Here is a 24,170-nt window from a genome sequence, read left to right as displayed (position 1 = left end):
CTAATGGTCTTACGGGTATTTCCAATGGGTCCACGAGAGAGAAAGCCCCTCATCTTCACTCATTATTTCACTTGTTTAACGTCAGGACAGACCTTTAGTTCAAAGGACTTTTATCTGTGGTTATCTCCAGTCTGACAGTTAAAGCGGATAAGAAAGCCCCCTCAAACCCAGGTCAAGCGGGCCTCCGCAATTAAAGAGATTTGTGGTTTTTGAGGACTTTTGGTAATCTAGTGTTTGCTTTCCTTATGTGATGTGGACCAATAAGTGCTCATGCTCCGCCATCAGCTCCAGTCCTGATTTTCAAGACCATAGACTGTCAATAGGAACGTCTATATGTCGTCTATTTGACTCTAAATGGGACCATCATTTAAAAATGGACATCATGCTGTATTGAAGATGACTTCTAACTCATGTTCACAATGTTTACTGAGGTAATACATCTTGGTAGAAGTAGCTGATTTTCCCATACACTTCCATGCTTTTTCCAACCAGAGGAGTCGCCCCCTGGTGGCTGTTTAAAAACAAATCTAAACTCAAGGCACTTCTGCATTGGCTTCACTTTTCAGAACCGTGGGTTTCCGCCTGTTTCCACTAGTGTAGACTTTATAGAAGGAGAGAGAGGCAGCTTTTCAAGTCCCTGCTCCATGCTCCACCCCTGGTGTTCCTGTTTTCCAGGTCTTTGTCCCCGGAACTTGCACTCACTCCTGGGTGTCCACTAGGGTTTTCTGCTCGCATCTGGATCCCAGTTCGACCAGCAGCGTCCTGTCCTGCAGAAACCCGCGGCCTCGAGTCTGGAAAAGAGAGCGAGAAAAAGAAGGGAAAGGAAGCAGAAAAAGGAGCCACTTCCCACCGTCTCACTCTCCTCCTGTGATTTAAACTGCCGTCGAAGTCGTGAAGCAGAAAAGTGCTTCTGAGTTTCTTACCTGCAGTTAAAAAAAAAAAGAAAACTTTTTCCATGTTTTAAAACTCTCGTTTAGTTTATTTTTTTCACGTATTTTTCTCGATTGAGGCTGGAACTCGACATTCACGGAACACACCCGTGATTTTAAACGGACGAGGTTTGCGTGATTGTCGGTGTGTTTCTTCTCCTCCCTCCACAGTTGTGTGAGCCTCCGAGCTGTGAATGAAGTATCTGTTGAGCTGAAGCGGCTCCATGAGGACCCTTCGGCGTGGGAGTCGCTGAAACTTTGTGCTAGGCTACACACACCTGAGCGACTTTATATATATATATATATACTTTTTTTTTTAAATACTTTTTTTGTGCGGGTAACTTTGTAGCGTCTTGCTCCTGCTGCCGCACCATGAAGCCCGTGTCGGTGCTGTGTGTGGTGAGCACGCTGGTCGTGTTGTGTGCGTCGATGACTGCGGAGCAAAAGTTGAAAAACTGCAACGACGTCCGAGCCGCGTACAGCTCCAAAGGCTTCAACGTCAACGATGTCCCCAACAAAGGAGTCAACGGTGAGCTATTTCAGTGTTTATATGTTCTGGCTTTTTATAACCTTAAACTACTGTAGTCCAGGGCAGTTTGTTCCCAAAGTGGGGGCCGGGGACCCCCCGCGGGTCCCGGAGAAGTCCCCCGGTGGTCCTTAGGCTAATGAGAACTTTTCTTTTCAAGCTAGCACCGTTAGCATAATGCGGGCCTGGGTAAAGGTCTTAATGCAGCACCATTGTTATCGGCTCAAACACAGTGGAGACAGTTGGCTCCTCAAAGTCACAACTCTTTTAAAAATGTTTCTCCAGATGGTTTTCTTGTTGACAAAATCTTCTAAAAGTAAAATAAATGTCATGAAGTTCAGAAGTCGGCGACATGAAACAGTAGAGAAGAGTTAAACTGTCACTTCTGTACATCTTGTGCTTCTGTCAACGTCTGTGTGGAAACATGGTTAATCATGCAGACGTGGGGCCTTTTCTCTTTTTTCATGTGTTGAAACTTACAGTACATTGTGAAGTTGTGAGGGGGGGGGGGCAGTGAAACATTTGTGGGACGCATTCTTCAGGCTGAAAAGCACTCCGCCGCTCCACTGTTTAAATATAGTCCTCATTTAGGAAATACTTGTCAGTAATTCATAACAATAAAGAGGTATAATCAAGACACGGGCTGAAGGAAGCCAGGCCTGTGTTTACTCCCAGGCTTCCTCAGCGGAGACTCCTATGGTGGTGAAGTGCAGGCAGCCTGCAGTGATTCAGTAAACAAGCCCTGTGCCTTTTGAACAAGGCGTTTGACACCCCCCCCCCCCCCTCCTCTCCCCTCCCCTCCCCTCTCCCCTCCCCTCTCTCTCGCTCTCTCTGGGTTAGTAGATTTTGTGTTTTTCACATTTTCTGTGCAGGCACACGTTGTACTCCTACATTTGCCTCTAGTTTAGTTTGCACGACAGGATGTTATGCACCAATGGTTGCCTCTGTGTAATAAATAGAGGAGCTGCTGTGTTGCTATAGACAGACAAAGAGGTGAGAAGGCAAATCAATTTAGCTAATCACGAGTTAAACCCAAGTGTTGGAAACTTGTGTGTGTGGGGGGGGGGGGGGGGGGGGGTGGCTTTTCACAGTGAAGGCTTTAAGGGGAGACGGGGGTTGGGGGTTTGAAATTCCACTGTGCCCTGCATACTTTAAATCCCTCCCTTCTCTCGTTTCCCTTTCATTCATACGGTGGCTAAAGTGAATATGCGCGCATGTATTCGAAACCCTTAAGTTCCGTTCGGTTACCAGTTCTGCAGCGGCTTCATCTCGGCGTCCTTGTTTGAAATGACAGAAGTAGGTCGTCATGTTTTCCTCCCTTTCTTCAAAAGTAATGTCCCAGTGCAGGTTTATCTCACTGGACTTAATAATTAACTTTTCTCCTCAGACTTTCCCACGTTCATATATTTTTTTTTTTTTCGGCTTTTGGGCAAAGTGTTCACAGCGTTATTTCCTCTTGATAAGGGTGACCAATAACTACGGCTCCTCTTTATTGCACCGATGTCCTTTATGAGTTTGCTTTACATCGTAAGAGGATGTTCACACTGTCTTTTCTTTCTGTTGACAATAGCTCATTGAGATTTGAGTCGGACGTAACTGTCAAAGGAGCCGAGGACTTATTCCCCCCCCCCCCCCCCCCCCCCCCAGCATTTCACACGAGTCTATAGGACCTTTTGTCTTCTGCCTGTATGTCTTTGTGATGCTAAATGTCATTGAGAGTACCCCAACATGTCTGCGTTGGTCGGACTTAATTGTCTTGCATCTCTGGGTTTTTAAAAGACTGATGTGAATGAAGGCAGTTTTTACCGTGCAGGTTCGTGTGCTCCACACACGTGCCTTTTCCTTTTTACAATAGATTCCCGGTGTATGTCTGGGCCTCAGGCCGGGCCGACCTCAGTGAGCAGCTCTTTGGCGTCGGAGGAGACTGAGATAATTGATCCATTGAAAGCAACATGGTCTCCTGTCATTAAAGAGAGCCGAGGGTCTCCAGAAAGCAGAATGTAGCCCCGCGCTCTCGGAATGCTGCATGTTGCCAGGGAGAAATGGCTCCAGATGTGCGGTCTGATTGAACTCCGGTCGTGTTTGTCAGAGCATCACTTCTCCACTTTGTGACGGGTCGAACTCTCGTGTTTACACTGAACCGGATATGAAGTCGCAGAACACTAATTACCTGCAGAGTTTCAGCTTCAACAGTTAATAACCAAAGATTGGAGAAGTTAGTGCCACTTCGAACATCTGCAGAAGTTGAGAGACTGAATACAGGGTGCAGAAGTTGCACAAGTTGCAGTGAAATAATGTTGCTCCACGCGAGACTCGTGGTTGCGATGTGAACATCTCCACCGAAATAATGAGCCCTTCTGACGTGAACCATAACCGTGCAGACTTCTGCTGCCGAGAAGACGTACTTTGAAAATGACACGGTACCGTTGCCAGTTGTCACGGGGGGAACTTATTTCGACGTCTTTACCTCCTTTTGATACGCGCAGCGTAGGGCTGGGCGATATGGCCTAAAAAAAAAATCTCCGATTTTTTTACAAAAAATCCGATTCACGATTTAAATCGATTTTTTTCCCCCAAAATTTTTTGCAGATGACAGAAGCTGTTGAAAACAATTTTTTCTTTTATTTTGTGATGATTTTCCCAAGTAGGTTGATAAAAATAAAGTGCAAACAAAACCTGAACATTGTAGAAAGGTGCCTGTAGTATACAAAAAGTATTTGGTCACTCTTTTGTTTGCCTGAATCATTTAAATATAAAATTAAATTAAACATAACATTAAATGGCATTAAATAGTAGCCTTCCATTGTAAACAACTGTGCAAATGTAACTTTTTACAGTAAGCTTTTCTAACTGAATACACTGATACAAACACAGCATGAAATAAAATGTATATGACCCTTTAACATTCACATTTTCAAAAGTGCAACATCTGATCTAACATCAACATAACATATTTTGCACAGTAAATAAGTGCATGTAAACAAAATCAAGTGCATTCACAACATAACCAACAGTATTAAACAGTAGTGCATGTTTTTTCTAAATATTTTTTGCCAGGAAGACAAGCCTGTCTACTACCTCTGGCTTCAGGCATGCACGGTGGCATGTAACAATGCCCCCCCCCACACACTGAAAAGCCTCTCAGAGGGGGCACTTGTAGCTGGCACAGAGAGGTATTTCTTTGCTAAAGTACTTAGCCTTGGAAAGTTAAGTTGGTGACGCTTCCACCAGTCAAGTGGATCGGTGTCTGGGTCAACCTGCTGGACCACAGGTCAGTTGTTGCGGAGTAGAATGACATCCCCTCCAGCTCCGCAGAGATCCTTTGGCGTGTATCAGCCGAGGCAAGGCAACGTCAGAAAAATGTTTACGGCTTGGTAGCACGTACCTGGGGTCCAAAGCTTTGAGACGGTGAATAAACCCCGGCTTTTCCACGGTGTATATGGGCACCATATCTTTTGCGATATACATCGCGACTGCATCCGTGATGGCTTTCCACCGGGCACTCTTCTTCTCATGCGGAGTACAGTTGGTGAATGTCTCCAAAATGCTGGGTTGTTTTTGTGAGGTGGCGGCGGCAGCAGTGAAGCTGCTGGCCGCCATTGTTTTAGTTTGTAAACAATGCGCGCGCACTCTACTACGGGAAAAAGGGGTGGGGGCGATTTTCTCGATTTTCAATAAAACACATCGCCTTAAAGCACACATTCGAATTAATCGATTAAATCGATTTATCGCCCAGCCCTAGCGCAGCGTAACTCTGGTGGAATATGAGTCTTATTGGAGGCACGGATTCAACCGTCGCCTCCCACAACCACAGACATCTCGTGTTATTTTTGGCAGCGCGCAGATAAGAACGCTTGCTGCCATTCGTATTAACCGAAGGGCTCGGCCGAAGCCAGATTTGAGATTCAATAAAGGGTTTTAATGCAGTAAGAAGTCAAATGGAAACCCTGATTGCTTTGGCACGGGCCGAATTGAGTGATGCGGAGGAACGGCGGCGGGCTCAGTCGGCGAATTCCTCGTGGATCTCGTGGTACCAATCTTATACTGCTCACGTGGAAGCGGTTCAAGAACTTATTCCCAGAGTTTCTTGTCTGCTACAGGATGATGCGTTTAGGGCCTGTGGTTGAATACCACACCTAAATGGGTATTAAATGGAGATCGCAACACTAATGATGACACATGAACAATGTCTGTAATTATACGGAATGTAAACGGCTTGTTTTACTCTGAACTTATCTGCTAATAGTAGCGGGTGATGATTTTTCCTATTTGACACGGTGATAAATGCTGAAAGGTGCCCCCCCCCCCCCCCCCACGAACACTGAGCAGTTAACACTGAGCAGATCGGTGTCTGCCATGTCAGAGGCTGCAGGACGCTGCGCTTCCAGCCTCTTCTTTTTGGTTGCAGCTCTTCAAGCTAAAAATCTGTTTTGGTTTACTCCGGCAGTCGGGCCTGATGTCATGCTTCAGGTATGGAACAATGGCACGGATCAAAGAGAAGAGGCTCGTTTTACCCCCTCCTCGGCCCGTAATCAGTTCAGCGCACTATGGCTGAAACTCAAAGCGTGCATGACCTCAGTGCGTCGGCCTCTCAGAGAGCTCGAGACGCTCCTTCCCGCCTCGTCCTGCACGTAACGTTTTTTGGGAAATAGCAGGTTGTGTTATTGCAGCGACATTCGGGCAGATAAGATAAGAGCGGGGTAACAGCCCGGCCTGCTGGAGCGTTTACAGCTGAAAGACCAATATTTGAGTGGCTCTGTGGGCCGGTGTTTTAACGGCTGTAATAATTAACTAATAAACCAGCAGCCAAGTGTCTCAGCCGGCTCTCAAGGCCAACCCCATAAAAGTCCAACGGCCCTCTTTGTTTTATGTGAAACACTTTGCAGGTCTTATCATTAAGGATCGCTGCAGCGCTGCGCTTAGTGATTAGCCTTCATTTCCTCTCATTTAACAAAAAAATAGCTTCGAGAAGATTACAGAATAACTGTCTGCAATAGTTGTTGCATTATTATTATTCCCAAACGGGAAGATGAAAAAAAAAAACACGCAAAGCAGCTTAGAGGAACCCAATCGTACGCTTTTCATAATTAGTGCATTGTGTTTGTAATTATTTACACTCTCTGTTGTCAGCACACGGCTCCCTGCTGCTCCTGCAGTCTGCGAGGTCAAGAGTCCAAAAGCAGTCTGTCAGTGAGCTGAGCATCAGGGCAGGAAGGCGTTCACGTGGCAGCTGTTATTGAACGGACGCTTTAACGGTCGAGTGAAGTGATGTTTACCTCGAGAAGCACAGTGACACCGAGGACCCATGTCGAGATCTGGCTTTGCAAACGGGCGATATATATATATATATATATATATATATATATATATATATATATATATATATATATATATATATATATATATATATATATGAGGAGATCATCTGGTGGGCCAGAGAGCAGCTCTGTGAGTGTGTGACACAGGCTGAGGGAATGTGGGGAGGTAGCTGGAAGCATGCATGCACTGTGACTCATCGCGGCCCAGTCACACTGGCATGTACATGCAGCCCATGAGCACAATACCAGGTTTTAATCCAAGGGCCCCACAGCACTTTTTGTTTTGAGGGCTCGAGTGGCCGCAGTTAAACTCGACTGTGTCGTTTGGAGGATCTGTGCGGGTCCTCGTCTGATGCTGGCTGTGAGAGATGTTGATCTGGCCTTGTGGTTTTCCATACTTTGGGGGGGGGGGGCGACTCCCTGAAACTTCTTGTTAACACGTCCTGTTTGCCCCCCCCCCCCGTCCAGACTGACATATCGGTTCATTTTCTTCTCCCCGCGCTCGCTCTCTTCGGCAGCTCCTCTGGGAGGTTGAGTTTCATGCCCGATCTCTCCTCTCCGTCATCCCTGGCTGATCTCTCTCTCTCTCTTTCACCATCGCCGGTGGTTTGCTGGTATTCTGCTCCCTTTGAGCCCATCTACCTCTCCTGTCTGGTGTCTGCTTTTTACGTTTGTCTGTGCAAAATGGCTTTCAGATGATGCACATGCCAAAACTAGACCAGGTCTCTTGTGAACACGCCGCTTTGTTATCAGTTCTAAATGTTAGTGAGGCAGCAATAACACGTCTTTACCTCAAATACCAAGTACAGAAGAGCATTTGACTTCACCATAACTTCGTATGGGATGAAATGACGCATGCAACATGAAAATATTTCAAATCTGGGTCTCATACACAGTGTTTGATGAGATGACGTTAGCGTACCAGTGAGATCACACATGATGATTCCCATCTCCCACCTCACCCTCTCTCCGTTGGTCAGCTCCTCTGGCTGCTAAAGTCCCTTTTGTGCAGTCGATGCTTGGTGTTGTACTTATTGTTTTTGTTCCGCTGATATTGCCGCCGTGCGTCTCCTTTTGTGCCGATCACCTCGGTGCTCGGCCAGCTGTGAGGAGTGTGGCCAAAGGGCTGCGGGCTCTGATCCCAAACTGCAGGGGTGGAGCGTGAAGCCCCCTCGCCCGACACCACGACGGCTCCGCTCTCTAGCCTAGCTGGCGGGCGGAGGGGGGGGGGGGGGGAGTGCGACCGCGATGAAGGTGTAACTCAACCAAGGTTTATTGATTTCCCCGCGAAGCCACAGCAGAGTGGATGTCCGCGTTGATGGTCGTGATCATCGTTAGGGTGTGTGCGCCGTGTGGTTAGGGAGCGGTGAGGGAGTGAAGCCAGGGACTTGCCTGGGTGTTTGGGCTGGAGCCCCAGAGCTGGGCGCTGGCCAGCCGAGCTGTAATCCCGGCTAATTGCTCCCAAGGCCTCCATCAAGAATCCCACTGACGAGGAAGTCACTCACACTTCGCTCATTCCTCCAAACTGCAGCTAGCTTAATAGTTTTCCTAATATTTGCCTAATCCCCTTGTGTGCTGCTCGCTCTCATTTATTTTCATATAAATTGTATTGTTTGAGATCACCCCCCCCCCCCCCCTTCTTTTTTTTCTTCAATACTTTTAAAAACTTTTTTCCTTCTGCAGCAGGCAGATCTTTGGCTGCTTCACACAGCTCAGAGTCTGACTGACTGGTTGATGGTATGTGTTGGAAGCAGGTCATCAGAAGTCAAATTCGAAACATGAAGGAAACAATGGCAGACGTCCTGCTGGCTGAGGGCCGATAAGCGAGGGAGGGGGGGAGAACCCACACATGAAAGCATCAAATAGTTTGTTAAATGAAAACTCCCAAAAGCAGCAACTTTGGTTAGCGTGTTTTGAGCCTTTTTTCTCTTTTTTTCGCTGGCAGAAAGAAAAATGCGGTTATGTGAGAGTCATCGCGCCAATATTGTACTTCATAGGAATGGCAAGCAACTTTGATTTATCTACGCATTCGGCGCACACCACCGGGAACGGACTGCGCATCCATGACTGAGGCCCATTAGGCCATTGCAGCGCGAGGTTTAGACTTCCCAGGCCCTTTGACGGGCTGCGATGAGTGGTTCTCTTCCCACCGCCTCCGCGGGTGTCCAGTTTCCTCAGGCCCAACAGGTATATCAGAATCTTTGTTGCCCTTTTTGCAGCTTTGAGCTTCCAGAAACCCGATCTTGTACCTGACCTCATTCCGCCTGGGGGGGCGTTCGTCTGGGTCCCCGTCCTGCCTCAACATCTGGAGGACTTCAGCTGCTTTTGGATGTCTGTTGTAAACATTGTCAAAGAGCTCCCTGTCCTTAGGAGGGGTTCGCCGGCTTTTTACCGGCAGCGATGAAATGTATTGTCTGTGTGTCGAGTCCTTTTTAAAAGCTCTCGTATGTTTCAACAGAGATGGATTTTTTGAATTCCTTTTTGATGTGGAGATGGAGGATGGGGTGTCGGGAATTGTTTTTTGAAATTTGCAGGCGCTTCTGACCAGCCCACCAAGACAGTTTGAAGTGTAAAGCGTCCTCGGATAGTCTCGCTAGCGCATGGCTCTGCAGCAGTGTATAAGCACATCTCAGAGACTGCGTACTATCTGTACGCTCAACAGTCGTCCGTCTCTCCCACAGCACGCGGTGTTTGTGGAGGGTCATGGTAAAGCACTTGGCCTTTTTTTCATCTTCTGCTTTAAAGTGTGTTTTCATTTGTGTGCCATGAGTCAGTGGAAAAGACGGAGGGCTGGTGTAGAGGGACAAGCCAGGAAGGTCTTTTGTGTCTCACCCCCCCCCCCCTTTCTCCTCCTCCTGCTATAATCATGCTGTGCTGTAACTTGTCCTCTCCGTTTGTCTGCAAAACCTCCGCCTGTCTGCAAATCTTAAACACAACACAGTCTCGCTCTCTCTTTCACACACACACACACACACACACACACACACACACACACACACACACACACACACACACACAGACCAGGCGAAAGGTGGAATCTGTAGTAAGAGCATCAAACACTGGAGCTCTGCGGCTCATCAAAAGGCACAAAACCTTAAAGACGGACGTGGAGAGGGTGAAAGATTAGACCAGCTGTTGAATCACTGCCGTGAATCACCTCTGATAGGTGCTGTTTAGAACAGAGTGATGGTTGGAAAGAGAGAGTTTCCTTCATGTCTGAATCTATATCCCATACAGCATTCAATGTACCGGTATGTCAGAACCACCCGGCTGAATGGCAAAGCTTGCACAAGGTCCGAATGGCAGTGGAGCCAATCGCCATTAGTTGCTGTGTTTATCAGAAGGAAGTCAGAAAAAAGTTTCTGAAAGTTTGTGTGGAGCGAGTTATGAAAGTGGCCCAAATTCAATCTCCTCCGGGAAAAAACCGGCCGCTCCTGTTTGAAGTAGGAATTCCTCGAATCCAACATGAATCATGGCCTCCAGCCTTCTCGTAGTTCCAGACGGAGCCGTCACAAGTTCTGAGAGTGTGCCCTTTCATTTTTATGATCCCGTTTCTTCGCTGTGCTTTGTGTACGTCTTGACCTCTTGCAGACCTCGGTACTTGTTTTTAGGCCAAATGTGAACTGTCAAGTGAGAACCCCGTGTTGTACTGTGTACCGAGATGCTTAATGCCCACGTTGTGTTGTGGCATTTCTGACTGAATTACCACCCTGTTCTGGCCTCTTCTCTCGTCTAATGGCTTGTTTTCTCACTTTAACTCTTGAACTTTGATACGTTTTCACTAAATATTCTCTCCAGAATAGTGTTTTGTCTTCATTATGTAGGTGTTGAGCTGCAGCTCTGTAACACACGAGCCTTGCCCTTCACATGACGTGTTGCACAACTTGTCAACAAAAGCAGAATAAAGGTCTGCAGCTGAGGGTTATTAGGTGCACCTCTACTTATGAAGGTGATAACACAGAGGCTCCGTAGTCTGAACCAAGACGGCAAGGCAGCGCGGTACAGCGGCACGCTCTCTGTTCATACCTTTCACAATAAAAGCCCTCGGCTCTACACTGCATCAGCCCTTACCAGAGGGAGCTTTAAGTTCACTTGCTACAAGGCAACTGAATGTTTAACCTTTTATAAGCAGCAGTGTGATATGTGAAGGTGGAGAGATGTGACCATGTGAAGGAACGGATCTAAATTAAGAAACAAATAAAGAAAGAATTCCATTACTTTTCCCGTTGTTTTAGGCTTTTGTCAGTTCTGGTATCACCATATTTCGGCAGGTGTAATATCCACCTGATGCTATCAAGAGAAATAGTTTCACGTCTCCGACACAAGAGGTCAGAGAGTCGAACGCCGTCCTCCAGATTGTGCTTTGACCACGAGAGGTTTCACATGCGTTTGTGCGGCAGGTGAACTTTAGAGCGCTGCCCCAGCGGTTGGAAGTTGGTTGGTGACTTGTTAAGCGTACTCGGGGAGGGTGCAGGAGCCAGTCGAAACCCTGACAAAGCAGTGACCTGGGAAGTGGTGTCGGCAGGGAGCTTTTGTGTGGGGAGACAAAGCCGGAGATGCAGGGCCGGGACGGGAGAGGGAAACAGACAGAGCGAGAGGCCGGGGCAATGTTGTGGAATCTCCCCAGGGGCTTCTGGGTAAATGTTCACGGATGACAGCGTTTAGGAATGTTCACAAATGGAGAGTTTTAATTGGCCAGAGGCCCAGACTGGTTTAGTAATCAGAAATGGACTCTCGGTGGCCGAGGGCTCCGGTTTACAGAGCCCAGTGTGGGCTTTGTATGTGGGATTGTGCGCCACAATTCACCATCCAAACGCGGAGGATTTAGCACGGATGAACATTTTAATGTGACAATTTCTCCCTCTGAATGACAAACTGCTTTTATTTAGAGTTTTTCTGTGGCAGCGGAGAGTCACGGAGATCGTAATGAGCGTCTCCTCGTGCCGCAGCAGCAGACTCTCATCACAGTCATGCCGTGTGACAAGTGCATTTTGGCAGTTTGGTGTTTTGACAGCTGTGTTGCGGAGGAGATTTTAATCCCTGATTTATTCAAGGCAACATCATTTTGCTGAGACATTATCCAAAAGCCCCCGTGGCTGGCAGCTGAGAACATTGACTCCAGAGAGTACTCTCCTCAACCAAAACTTCCTGCCTCATAAATGGATGCTGAGCATTGTTCCGAGTGGAGTAAATCTCGCACGTCGCTGACGTTTCCCGAGCTCTCCGCCGCCCGAGAGGCTTCCGCCTGTTATTTATGGACGTTAACGAGGGTCTGCGCCATTGTTCTTTTGAGTTAACCTCTTAACACTTCACTGTTTGTTGCTGAGTCATGGGTCGCATCAGCATTGGTGCCGTGACTCGTCATGTGAGGAGTGGATGCTTTCTGGGTCAGCTGACTGCAAGCCGAGTGACAAACTACTGTATCAAAGCTGCATGATGATGCTGAACAAGATGCATTTAAAAGCGTTTTTATTAGTTATGAATGAATGTGCAGAATGAACAATAAGCAGATGTGTAGTGATAATAAGAAGGGATGTAACTAGATACTACCTGTACAGTGTGTGTTTAGTGTACAGCATGTGTTGAGTCACACACAGCTGTCTTACTGTGTGTCTTTGTTTTATGGGACTCAGCTGCTCTCCATCACTGTACTGCTGTACATAACGTCAACCTGGTGATTTATTGAACGTCAATGCTCCGTGTGCATTAGATGAGCATGGTGATCCTCGTGGGGGAAACTACGTTGTTGCAGCCGCAATAGAATACAGCAACGTAGGGCTGGGCGATATGGCCTAAAAAAAAAATCTCCGATTTTTTTACAAAAAATCCGATTCACGATTTAAATCGATTTTTTTCCCCCAAAATTTTTTGCAGATGACAGAAGCTGTTGAAAACAATTTTTTCTTTTATTTTGTGATGATTTTCCCAAGTAGGTTGATAAAAATAAAGTGCAAACAAAACAAGAAAAGAAAAAGAAGTTGAGAGACTGAATACAGGGTGTAGAAGTTGCACAAGTTGCAGTGAAATAATGTTGCTCCACGCGAGACTCGTGGTTGCGATGTGAACATCTCCACCGAAATAATGAGCCCTTCTGACGTGAACCATAACCGTGCAGACTTCTGCTGCCGAGAAGACGTACTTTGAAAATGACACGGTACCGTTGCCAGTTGTCACGGGGGGAACTTATTTCGACGTCTTTACCTCCTTTTGATACGCGCAGCGTAGGGCTGGGCGATATGGCCTAAAAAAAAAATCTCCGATTTTTTTACAAAAAATCCGATTCACGATTTAAATCGATTTTTTTCCCCCAAAATTTTTTGCAGATGACAGAAGCTGTTGAAAACAATTTTTTCTTTTATTTTGTGATGATTTTCCCAAGTAGGTTGATAAAAATAAAGTGCAAACAAAACCTGAACATTGTAGAAAGGTGCCTGTAGTATACAAAAAGTATTTGGTCACTCTTTTGTTTGCCTGAATCATTTAAATATAAAATTAAATTAAACATAACATTAAATGGCATTAAATAGTAGCCTTCCATTGTAAACAACTGTGCAAATGTAACTTTTTACAGTAAGCTTTTCTAACTGAATACACTGATACAAACACAGCATGAAATAAAATGTATATGACCCTTTAACATTCACATTTTCAAAAGTGCAACATCTGATCTAACATCAACATAACATATTTTGCACAGTAAATAAGTGCATGTAAACAAAATCAAGTGCATTCACAACATAACCAACAGTATTAAACAGTAGTGCATGTTTTTTCTAAATATTTTTTGCCAGGAAGACAAGCCTGTCTACTACCTCTGGCTTCAGGCATGCACGGTGGCATGTAACAATGCCCCCCCCCACACACTGAAAAGCCTCTCAGAGGGGGCACTTGTAGCTGGCACAGAGAGGTATTTCTTTGCTAAAGTACTTAGCCTTGGAAAGTTAAGTTGGTGACGCTTCCACCAGTCAAGTGGATCGGTGTCTGGGTCAACCTGCTGGACCACAGGTCAGTTGTTGCGGAGTAGAATGACATCCCCTCCAGCTCCGCAGAGATCCTTTGGCGTGTACTATTGTACAGCCGAGGCAAGGCAACGTCAGAAAAATGTTTACGGCTTGGTAGCACGTACCTGGGGTCCAAAGCTTTGAGACGGTGAATAAACCCCGGCTTTTCCACGGTGTATATGGGCACCATATCTTTTGCGATATACATCGCGACTGCATCCGTGATGGCTTTCCACCGGGCACTCTTCTTCTCATGCGGAGTACAGTTGGTGAATGTCTCCAAAATGCTGGGTTGTTGTTGCATTGTTTTAGTTTGTAAACAATGCGCGCGCACTCTACTACGGGAACCCAACGGGGGGGAGGGGTGGGGGCGATTTTCTCGATTTTCAATAAAACACATCGCCTTAAAGCACACATTCGAATTAATCGATTAAATCGATTTATCGCCCAGCCCTACAGCAACGGAAAAAACACAAAGCGTGCTCCAAGACGTACCAACACATACAGCATGTAACGACGACGACGCATAGCAGCACCAGAACAACGCTTCTGTGTTTATTGAGGCAAACATGCAGATGTTCTGGTCGCAATTTTCAAACAATTCCTGTAAAAGATTTTACTGCTTAACTTAAAATGTTTAAAAGGCGTCACCCACTTTAGGTTCCATCCTTTCCAGGCTATACGCTGGTTATGAGAGTGGTGTAATGTCTGAGTCATGGGTCAGCTGGAGCTCCACGCTGGTGCCAGTCCCAGCGAGGGGCCGCAGATCTACTGTGTGTGTCTGTGTGTGTGTGTGTGTGTTGTGGAGTACACCGCAGACGTGGCACCAGTGAGGGAGAGAGCTGGTTATCAGACCACACGCTGTGATTAATGCCTCAGAGATGGTGAAAGTACCATTCATTACTCGGTCTGTCCGTTAGCTTTCCACGCTTTCTGCTCGGACACACTGAGCAGCAGTCAAGTGAAACGTGTCAGAGCAAAGACAAGGGGTCGGCGTCGTTACCAACCCTTTCGTTAAAATACTAGTCTGATTCAAAAGTCCCCTGCAAGCACATTCCAGGTATTACTGGTTTGGCCAAAAGTGCTGTAAACTTGTCATGACTGTATTTTTGTAAGAGGCTGACGTGTAGACACTGAGTTGGTGGAAGTACGGCCCTGCCCTGATTATCTCCATATGACCGGTCCGGTCTCTAATGATGGTTTCCGCTTACAGCATAATGTCGCTGAACCTTTTCCCCCTTCCTGCGGTTCGCTCTGCCGTAGCTCAGAGTCCACACACATAAGATGCAGTACGTAGAAGACGTGTTCTACTTATCCTGGCTTCTAAATGTGTTTTTATGTTCGTCGGTGGTTTCGCTCTCTGTCACACTGGACAGACTCACTTTCCATTGTGAAATTCCACATAATGTCGTAGAACTAATATTTTATGTTTGACTCCGCGGAACATTTAGTTTAATTTCTACTTAAGAAATCTGAAAAGTTGATCACTTGGACAGAAAACAAACTGCGAAAGGGAGAGGCGACCGAGGCCCACTTCCCTCTCTCCTTAGACTCCTGCTGGCATGATGCCCTTGAGCAAGCGTCTGCGGTTTTGTACGGAGCAGCAGCCTGACGTGAATGTGTGGATGTTTGTAGCCCCCCCCCCCCCCCTTCTGCAGCACCTCCTCCAGGTTGTAAATAACACTGAGCTCTTAGTCAGCTCGCCTAGTTAAAGGATTTCTTGTAACATGGGGGGAAATATCATATTGTACAAGAGCGCTGTAAACTGTGAGACCTCTGTTCCACAACAGGACACTGGCGGCTCAGAGACGGTATTCTCCTCCCTTCATACTTTGACTTTTGCACATTTCCTTTTTTTTTTCTTTTTTTACAGCACTAGGCTGATCTCATGCGGGAGATTCCCCTTGCTAAAAAACCCCCAGCCCCAATTATGCCGTGCACACATTTATTCCACCGGTGAATAGATGTGTGGGTTTAATTCCAAACAAGGGCAACATTTTGAGGCTTCATTTGATTAGTTTGTTGCGGGGGACCGAGTCGTCGGAATAGTTTGACGCGTTGAATTGCTCGCTGAGAAACTAACTGGAAAAGCTTCTCCGAAATGGATGAATGGCATTTTTTGAACGAGTAACGTGTAAAAGAATTATAAAAAAGAAGGATCCAGATAGCAGCCTTAACTGGAGAGTCCTTGCACATGAAAGGGAGACCAAAACGACAGTGGTGATTTGACAACATGCTGCAACAGGAAAGAATATAAGAAGGAATGACTTAGACGGCAATTGCTGTGATTTTGGAGATGAAATATGCCGCCTTTTAATAATTACTCTTTTCAGCTGCGGTTCACATCGTGCCTCCTCTCCGTGCCGTCTAACGCTGTACTGAGACATTATGCACGCAAGTCAAACTTAAAAAGCAGCATCACGGGCTCCTCAACAGGCCGCAGGTAGAGCTCATGTGATTGTGTTTGATGGGATGGGACGCAAAACAGAAAGTTATCCAACAAATGGCACCCCCCCCCCCGGGATAATTACACCCTAGACAGAGGTGAGAAGCAAGAGGAGAATGTTATGGCTGCAGGGCGTGCAAATTTTACAACGGTCTGTGTGAGTAATGCTCAGCAGGCTGGCAACGCTCTCCTGTACATGTTCCAGCAGAGAGCATAATATTCCCATTGATCGTCACCTTTGTATCTAGAAGTGTTGCGTTGCATACCTCACAATGCTGAGTGGGTTTTACACGCCGGACATTTGGAGATCAATCGGACCGACTTGGAATATGTTCACACGTTTTTAGTTTCTTCCGTATTGAAATGAAACCGTGCCCCCCCCCCCCCGTATTCACCGTCTCCAATTACCTGCATTCTGCTGGGATTGAATTAGTACGTACATAGACTATGAGCAGCATACAGTTTATCACTTAATTATTTACAAATGTTGACGTCTGGAGGTTCGGGTTCAGTCGCAGACCACCAGGCTCCAATTAGCGACAGACGTGGGCGGACGGTTGGTGACACGCGGTACCCCCGTGGCCTCCTCGGCTCCCTGAGCAGCTTCAGTGACGTCCCGGGTTCACCAGGGTACAGAAATAATCCTCTTGGGGCTTTTATGACTTTGCATCGTAGCACATGTTAAGGTTTTCCGTTTATATTATATTTTGGCTCTTAATCGCCGGTGTTGGTGGTGTTATTATCGGAGTGATTGGGGGCTGAGTTACTGTGTGTTGTGGATGTGCCGGCTGGCTGGCGGACAGGCGGGGGGGGGGGGGTTCAGAGGACAGGACCTCTCTCAGAGGAGGGGCTGTTAACCCCTGACCTCGCTGGTTAAGCCTGCAGGGTGGTGGTCGAGGTGTGTGTGTGGAAGGGGGGGCACCCCGAGGTCCGTCTGGTTCAGGGGCACATGATGGCAGGCAGAGGGGGCGGTGAGGTGTCTAATCTGGTTTTTGTCTGTGAGGCGTTTTCACCTCCCCCACCATCCTTCCTCTGAGAACAGAGTTTGAGAGGCAGGACAATGTCAGAGGGAAGTGACTTGTTTTATGAGCCATTTAAAAAGGGGATGGTGGTCTCTCCACAAAGGGAGGGCAGGGAGGCGGCGGGGAGCTGATGAAAGCCATGACACACAGTCACATGTTTGTTTACAAGATGCTGCGCTCTTGTTTTGACCACCATAAATGGCAGTTTCCCTCACGGTGGAGAAATGACGCACTGACCGGGCTCATTGTGAAATAGTGAGGCGGTAACACGTCACACACAGTCCGCCGTGATGTGGAGTTTTATGGGATCGAACTGTTCCCGTTAACTGTTCGCTCCCTTGTGTTCCAGCAGGGCCGGTTTTTTTCCTCCCGGTGGTTTGAGAAATTGGCTGCCGGGATGTTTTCACAAAGAATGCGTTGGCTAAGAATCTTCAGTTTTCAGAGACTTAATCCTTTGAGCTAACAATGTGACATTTGTGCAGACATTCCTGTGAAATATTGACCATCTCACTTTTATTTGTGTACTTTGGTAACTGGGGCTATTTTCCATGTGGGTATAGCCCTTTTGATTGTACGCCTGTGCTGTGGGCAAGCAGGGGCCCTGCTGGAGGAGAGACTGGATGGCTGTCTCACCTAAAAGGTGTGTGTGTGTGTGCGTGCATATGTGCACACTCCTCCAATCATGCCTGTACAAAGAGCCATGTGTTGAGCAGTGAAGTGATGTGTGAATTTGTTTGGGTAGGGGCTGCCAACTGTGCCTGGGTATATGTGTGTGTGTATATGCATATATGGGGGGGGGGGGGGGGGGTGGATTGGGTGGGGTTGGAGAGAGATGAGTTTTGGGGAGAGGACTGTGAGAGAAGGAGTGACTTGGGGCTTATTTGGACTTGATCCCAGACAGAGGGGTCCAGTTTATGGCGCCAGGGTGCATCCCTCCCTCTGGTGCCCTGTTTACATCACTGTGTTGCTGTGAGTCACTTCTGACGCTGCAGTTTGATCGTTCATTTAAGCTCGAGGGGCGTTTCGATTACGTGCACCGAAAGAACGAAAAGGACCTCAAGATGTCCGAGAGGAACGGATCCACGTGGCTCAGGTTGTCATGGCGACATATTAAACACGGCTACCAGCAGCGACGGTAACAGTCGAATACTGACGACCAAAGCAGAGGAACTGCAGCAACCGTAACCAAAAACCCAGCAATAAAATGGAACAGAGAGTTCACGAAGCAGGAAGTGAGCTTTACCAAAATCCTCTCACCACTAGAACGCATGTCCACGCCTGTCGTTCGGATGAGAGGCACTTCCTGTCTTTTGTTGTCACTGGGAGAAAGCTGCTTGGATTTATTTGTCTTAACCAAACAATTCACGGAAGACAATAAGGATGGAACAAATGAAAGAAAGAGCAGGAAGAAAATCACGGTTATTGCCGGCGATCACAGGAGTTTCTAAACGCTGATGCGTTTCACTGCACACACACACACTATGTGGAAAGTTGGCACGATGTCTTAAGGCTCAGTTAGACTGGGATGAATAAACGCTGGAAAACATCTCAGGTGATCTTAAGGCTCCGGTCCGTGTGTGTGTGCCGTTAGCTGCTCTAGCAGCAGTCAGTGAGCACGAGCTGGTGGGGGAAACCAAACGGGCCACTGGTTCCTGCAGGCAGTGAAAGGATCCCTGTGTTCTCCCAAATTCCACCAGCCACGTTTAAAACTAAACATTATTGCAGCTGTGACTTTGCGTTCGTCCTCCCCTGACCCTCCTTTTTCTAATTGGCCGTTAAAACTCACTTTTGACAAAGTTTAGCCGTTTGCTGTTTTACCAAAGAGCGTATTTAGATACATCGGCGCAGTGAAAGCTCCGAGCAGGTCGGGTTGAGTTCATTCGGCTCGGCCCGAGAATGCAGACGTGTTTGAGAATGTTTTAAACAGTTACAAGTTCTCTGTCTACGCCAGCCTTTTCAGAACATTTGTCCGGCTACGCTGAAGAAAAACACTTCACGGCGCTCCTCTGGCATGCGAGGGACACTTAGGCCTTCAGCTTTACACTGTTTCCACTGCAGGTGGCGCTCTGCTGTTTCCAAAGTGTTTGTTTACAAAGTAAGCATTCAAAGAAAAGAGAGAGAGAGAGAGCGAGAGACGGCATCACGTGGATCACGTGTCAGTCAGACATCTGAGGTCACATGGCAACCATAGTGTGCTTAATGATAGAGCAGACTTCTAAAACGGCTTCTAAAAACGCCAAAGAGAAGAAGATGATCCTTTCCACAAACATCTACCTGCCTCATGTTCACACGGCTGCAGTCAGCCTGCTTACCAGCAAAGTGGGCGAAGAGCTAATCCTCTCCTCTTAAAAGTCTGTGTTTTAGAAGGACGCAGCACTCTGAGAGAGCACTGAACTATCAATCAGGACGGGGAAGTGCCGGGATAAGAGCAGCGCTCTATAAAGTGGCTGGCTAAAGACTGCTCTGGGCTGAGTGTTGCAATTAATCCACTTAAGTGCAGTTAAGGGGGTTTTCACAGCCGAGGTGCGTTTTGATTTGGTGAGGGGCTGAAGTTGTTACTCGGTAGCGGAAAAGGTTTCATCCCAGACAAAAAGCCAGGAATGGTGTCAATGATCGATACGCTTCTGTGTTTCAAACAAGTCAAATATCCGCTAACGTCGGCTCACTTGAGTGATGACCTCGCTCGCACGCTAACAGCCACTCCGCGGGTGTGAAGAGTGTGAATGGATCTTAAAGTTTAAATGGAATCACCTTTTCCAGGCCTACTGCTGGAAACGGATTTAGTCTTGGTCTGATTCTGTGTTGACGTGACTTGTGTTGACGGCTTCCTGTGTCTAACGCGTGTGTGTGTGTGTGTGTGTGTGTGTGTGTGTGTGTGTGTGTGTGTGTGTGTGTGTGTGTGTGTGTGTTCTCCTCATGTCTTCCAGGAGCCCCGTTGAAAGTGTGTCCGCAGGGTTTCTCCTGCTGCACGCTGGAGATGGAGGAGAAGCTGAGCCAGCAGAGCCACACGGAGATCAAAGCTCCCGTCTCCAGGCTTAGCACCAACCTACAATCCACCTTCAGACAGCGGCACGACCACTTTGACAGTAAGCAAACACACACACTCACACACACTCCAAGCCAGCACGCCAGCCACTTTTCAGACTACATTGTGCCCCTGCTCCGCGGCAGCACTCGTGTTTTTGACGGACGCTCCCACCTGCCAGTGCACTGCCCCGGGCAGAGACACTCAGTCTGTGGTCTGTGTCCGTCGGCCCGTCCACCTGTCTCTCAACGTCTCAGCTCCACCCCCACCCCCACCCCATGCTTCCCTCTCTCTCCAGAGAGACGTGCACGCTTCCAGACGGACCACACACATCTTCAGATTTAGTCTTCTCTGTACTGTGTGTGTGTGTGTGTGTGCGCGTGTGCCTGTAAATATTGGGATCAGGTTTCCCCTTTGAGGGAGGAAGCTCATGGGAACATGTAACGGTGCTGAGTCACCGAGGGAGCGGGTCAGCTTTGACTGCCCTCAGCCAGCCGACCGTCTCACCGCTGCAGCTCTGCCGGAGAACAAGGAGAAGATTGGACCGATGGAGTTTCAAGTTTCTGAATACATTGGAGTGTTGCCCGTCACGTGCACGGGTTTGATGCGTTTCTCTGTTTGTTTGTACACATGCCAGTCAGAGACCTTCAGATCTTGCGTGTCCGTGAAAGGGGAGCGAGGGATAGTCGGTAACGAGCGGAGTGTGTATTGCAGCCAGATGTGACCAGGAATGTGACGTGTCGGAATGCAGTGGCTGCTGGAGCCGTCCCGCCCCTCTTTCCTCCTCCTCCTCTCTTACTGCCCCTTTGTCCCCATCTCATGCCCCGCTCTCCCAAAAAACACCTCCTCTCTGTTGCCCCTCACTCTTCCTTTCTCGTTCCATCACACGCAATGTCTCGCCGTTCATCATGTCTGTCGCTTTAATGGATCTGTGCTCCTTTCTGACCCCCACGCTCTCCTCGCGTCCCTGCTGCGTTCGCACACAATTCAACCCGCGATCTTCAGTTTACTGTCATAAAGACAAAGAAATCTGAAAATGTTTGCATTTTATTAGCAGAAACCAGTGAACTTAAATGGTTGTTTGATAGTTTTCATGCTCTGAGAACGTAGCGGTACTCGTCGCAATAAGACTGAGAGAAAGAGAGCGATTTCCAGGTTGAATAACTCCACGTTTCTTGTAGCCGCTTTGCATTTGGTCTGTTGGGGCTGCAGGCGGTGACGTTTTTATTGTCTGCACATTTAATAATGGACGTCTTCCTGCTGAGAGAGATGGCGACACGAGAGAGGAGATCTCGCTCTTTGATTTTGAGGAACTGATACTGGAAACACTGTTGTCTTGACCATTTTATTTTACATAACTACAAACAAAAACCCCTCTGCTGTCAAACGTCACTGTGGCTGTTGTAACTGGTTTACCCAGGTGTGCATGATGTTTCCTTTAAATACTGTTCCTGCTCTCGGACGTGTCTTTCCTGTAAGATGTTATCTGAGATGTTTTCATCACACTAATCACGCAAAAGTCGTACAGAGTTTGACAAAGCCTGACTGGCTGTAGGGTCAACTATCTGACCAAGAGGGCGCAGTCCTCGAGCTGACAGTGACCCCCCCCCCCCCCCTGTTAGATGTGGGATCTCTTTACAAAGGCCTGCTGTGCTCTCTTCCACCTGGTACATTAGTTTCTCTCGCTGGACACGGTGACGGGTCTCGGGTTGCCGTCCTATTATTTCCCGTTGTCACGCCGAGACACCCCGACGGCGGCGCTTCCCGCCGGTGAAACTGCCGCAGGAAGTGAACCTTTTTGTATTCACTGTTACCGAGGAGGGCCGTCGCGATGACGTCGACGGCCGGTGGCGGTGCATGTGTGCGTAAACACAGCTGCGACCGTACGCGAACACAGACACAACAGCGTGCTGCTCACACACTAACAAAGTCAGGAAGTGGTGTATGTGATTAGGCCGGCTCCCATCATGCCCCTGGAGCTAGGAGTCATGGACATTTAAGACCAGGGCCAGGAATAGTTCTCCCCTCAGTCTGTCCTACTGCACTGACCCCGTCCAGCAGAGCAAGCCTATGTCTGGGATTTAAGCACATGGATTAAGGCCCCTTTTCTCCAGGCGCACACACACACACACACACACACACATCAAGAGACATCCATCCGAAAGCGCTGAAGTCCAACAGCAGGAGGGACAGAATCCCATCCCATAAGAAAAGGGAGAAGCGCAGGGACTAATTGGCACAAATAGGATGCAATTACTGCCTGGGCTGGGATTGGGAGGAGCAGAATTTATAGTGACTGGGGGGGGGGGGGGGGGGAGGAAGAAGTGGGAGGAAGAAGTGGGAGGGAAGGAGTGGGAGGCGAATCGGTCTGTTCCCATGATGGATCGGGCCGACAGATCGTCGCTTATAATTTAGGGCCTTCTCTGCAACATGTGGAAATGATGACAGGGCACGGAGGGGAGGGAGAGAGGGGAGCGCTCGCCGAGGCAGCAGTTGTCCATCTCCCTTACATTTTGCTACAGCGTGCGCTCTCTCCCGGGTAACCTTTCACCCACATTCCCTCAGACCATTGGCGGAGCAACAGGCAACATTTTTAATGGAAAAATCATGAGGGAGTTGTTCAGCTCCTCGGCCTGTTGGCAGACGGCTGCGTGTCATAAACTGTTTTTAATGGCAATGCAAGATGCCTGTGTAATGCTGGTTATACTTAAGACCCCCAGCTTCGGCCAAAGAAGAGCCCCCACCACCACCACCTCCCCCGCTGCCACCACTCACACACACACACACACACCCTGCACAGGCCGCTCTCGTCTTCTACCAGTGGGTTTGTCCAAACTCATTACAGGGCTTATCTGTTTAGCATACAGGCATTACCGCTCTAATAAACTGTAGAATGGAAATAGAGAAGTTTGGGGTTGTTCTCCTGCTTCGTGCCTCTTCTTCTTCCTCCTCGGTCTCCTTTCACTGACTTTAAACTTGTGGCTACTATGACATTCCAGGGGTGGGGGTGGACCTTTTGTTTTAATCCCTGTCAATGGAGTGTGTGTGTGTGTGGAGAGGGGTGATGGGGGGGGGGGGGGGCATGATGTGGGGAGGTAAATGGAGGGGCTGCAGTGTTTCCGGTATCCTTGGCGACACAGTGGGGATTTGGAGTTAAAAAAGCCCTCAACTTAACCCGCCCCAAGCCGCCCTCACCCCTCCCCTACCTCGCTTTTTCTTTTTAGTGTGTCAGGCTGAAGTGGAAGTGACAGCGCTACTTGCTGTGTGTGTGTGTGTGCTGGTGGCAGGGAGCGTTTAGAGCATGGGAACTTTACATTTCAAAGCCGAGCAGAGGGCACCCAGAGACTGTGCAGTGGGACAGAGGCATCGAGAGGGGGGAGACAGACGGGGGGGGGGGGGGGAGAGTTGAGTGAAAGGGGGCGAGTGTATGCTTGCATGCACGCAAGACTGAAGGTGAAGCATTTTTCAGAGACTCTGAGGAATTCTCATTTTGTTCAGATTAAGAAAGTTGAGGGGGGGTCGAGGAGGGGGTGTCCGTGGGAGAGGGGGCCTGGGTTGTTGGGGGTGGGGGAAAGCGGTGGTGGTGGGGGGGGGGGGTGATGGACATTCCTCAGGATGAAGTAGGTCATTGTTCCCTGTCTCTAGTGAAGAGAGCTCTCAGAAGGAACTGATGAAGTGAAAGCGGCAGAGGGAGGGAGACGCAGGGCTAGATGGGGGGTACAGGTCCATATATGGGAAGGGGGGGTCGCATTATTCAGTAATCCTATTGAAAATGCCTCTGAAGGACAGTCCAGGACAAGCTGGGAGAAAGCGAGTGGAATGTGACAACGGAAGAATGCCATTGATGGTGGTCAGTTTGAAGCGGCTTGATGTGGAGAGACGTCTCCGCTGAATGGCAAGTCT

General features: G+C 48.1%; 1 protein-coding gene across 1 annotated transcript in view; it reads left to right on the top strand.

The window, feature by feature from the left end:
- The first annotated feature begins 731 nt into the window (after positions 1 to 731).
- The window catches only part of gpc4 (glypican 4), a 30,439-nt gene continuing 7,000 nt past the window's right edge, over positions 732 to 24,170 (top strand). Inside the window, exons 1-2 of the mRNA XM_079268874.1 lie at positions 732 to 1,458; positions 20,170 to 20,328. Of these exons, the coding sequence (XP_079125000.1) occupies positions 1,302 to 1,458; positions 20,170 to 20,328 (316 nt within the window). The 5' untranslated portion in view covers positions 732 to 1,301. The remainder of the gene's footprint in view (positions 1,459 to 20,169; positions 20,329 to 24,170) is intronic.

Source organism: Melanostigma gelatinosum, assembly GCF_949748355.1.
Source record: "Melanostigma gelatinosum genome assembly, chromosome: 5".
NCBI lineage: Eukaryota > Metazoa > Chordata > Actinopteri > Perciformes > Zoarcidae > Melanostigma > Melanostigma gelatinosum.
This window is presented reverse-complemented; position numbering and strand designations above follow the sequence as displayed.